The sequence below is a fragment of the Penaeus monodon genome, chromosome 21, assembly GCF_015228065.2.
Source record: "Penaeus monodon isolate SGIC_2016 chromosome 21, NSTDA_Pmon_1, whole genome shotgun sequence".
Classification (NCBI taxonomy): Eukaryota; Metazoa; Arthropoda; class Malacostraca; order Decapoda; family Penaeidae; genus Penaeus; species Penaeus monodon.
Genome location: NC_051406.1, coordinates 14,583,300 through 14,584,592, shown reverse-complemented (window position 1 = coordinate 14,584,592; position 1,293 = coordinate 14,583,300). Strand labels below are relative to the sequence as shown.

Here is a 1,293-nt window from a genome sequence, read left to right as displayed (position 1 = left end):
AAAGTACATGCAATGAAGAGGTATTTTGCAGAAAACCGCACCATATGGCAATATAAAAAAGACTAAGATGGGGACCATGGACAGAATTTACAAATCAGGAAGTCAGAACACTCCTTATAAAGAATAAGATTAAACAAGAATTTTCTGCACCCTACTCTCCACATCAAAATGGAACAGTTGAGAGATCACACAAATCAGTTTTTGACATGGCTCGATATTTACTGATTGAGTCCAAATTACCCAAAGATATGTGGGCTTATGCTGTGAGGGCTGCTTGTTATATCAGGAACAGGTGTTATAATCCCAGAATTCAGAAGACTCCAGTAGAAATGCTTACAGGAAGATGGCTAAACATCAGCAAAATGAATATTTTTGGAGTAAGATGTTTTGCCTATGAACAAGAGAAACAGAAACTTGATCCCAGAAGTAAGAAGGGAATATTTGTGGCTATGATGACCAGAGTACAGCCTACTTGATTTACTTCCCAAAAATTAATACGGTAAAGAAAATAAGATGTGTTAAGTTCATGGAAAACTTACCCAATGAAGCTGAGCCACCAAATGATGAGCAAACCTCAGATGAAGATGACATATTGGTGGAGACTAGACTTCAGCAAAAATCACTTCAAGAAAATCAAGACAGTGCCATGCAGATCCTCCTCAATACATAGAGTTAAGCGCAGCAACTCCGTATTTTACTGATCCCCACAACGAGTCATATATGCATTGCTTATTACATGCAGAGATGATGAGTTCTTCTGACATACCAACAGTTTTATAAAATGAAATTATGTATACAGTTTCTGTTTCTTTTCTTAGGGTTATTATGCATTATAGTACTGGTATATCCAATTAATAAGCAAAACTTACTTTTCCTGACAATGATGTTGAATACTTCTGATTTTCCATTTCTTCTATGTTGCATGTGCTTGGGTTTAATGCTGTCTGCATTGCCTGATACAGACCAGATGTTACTTTGAGCAATTCTCGTGCAGCAAGCTTGTCTGCTCCATATAAACGCAGGGTGTTCAGACGCAGTCCTAATTTCTGATACTTGTTCATCAGAAGAAGAAAAACTATTACATGACATTCTGTTAAAGATTCTTGTAAAACCTGATAATTAAATAGCTGGTATGGTATGCCAGTGAAATGCTCTACAATAAATTTCTTTAATAGCAAAAATATTTAAATAACTTTCCATCACATAATCAAGTAGAAAATGCTAGGTACAATAGTATATTGTATGTAATCAGTTTAGTGTTCAAAACCCTCTCAGGCTTATAATAAGTAACAC

The 1,293-nt window shown here is 35.6% G+C and overlaps 1 protein-coding gene across 1 annotated transcript in view; it reads right to left on the bottom strand.

Moving 5' to 3' along the window:
* LOC119586258 (clusterin-associated protein 1-like) overlaps window positions 1-1,052 on the bottom strand; it is a gene marked incomplete at its 5' end in the record, with an annotated part of 6,960 nt that extends 5,908 nt beyond the window's left edge. Inside the window, 1 exon segment of the mRNA XM_037934964.1 lies at window positions 870-1,052. Coding sequence (XP_037790892.1) covers window positions 870-1,052 — 183 coding nt within the window.
* Between the last annotated feature and the right edge of the window lie 241 nt (window positions 1,053-1,293).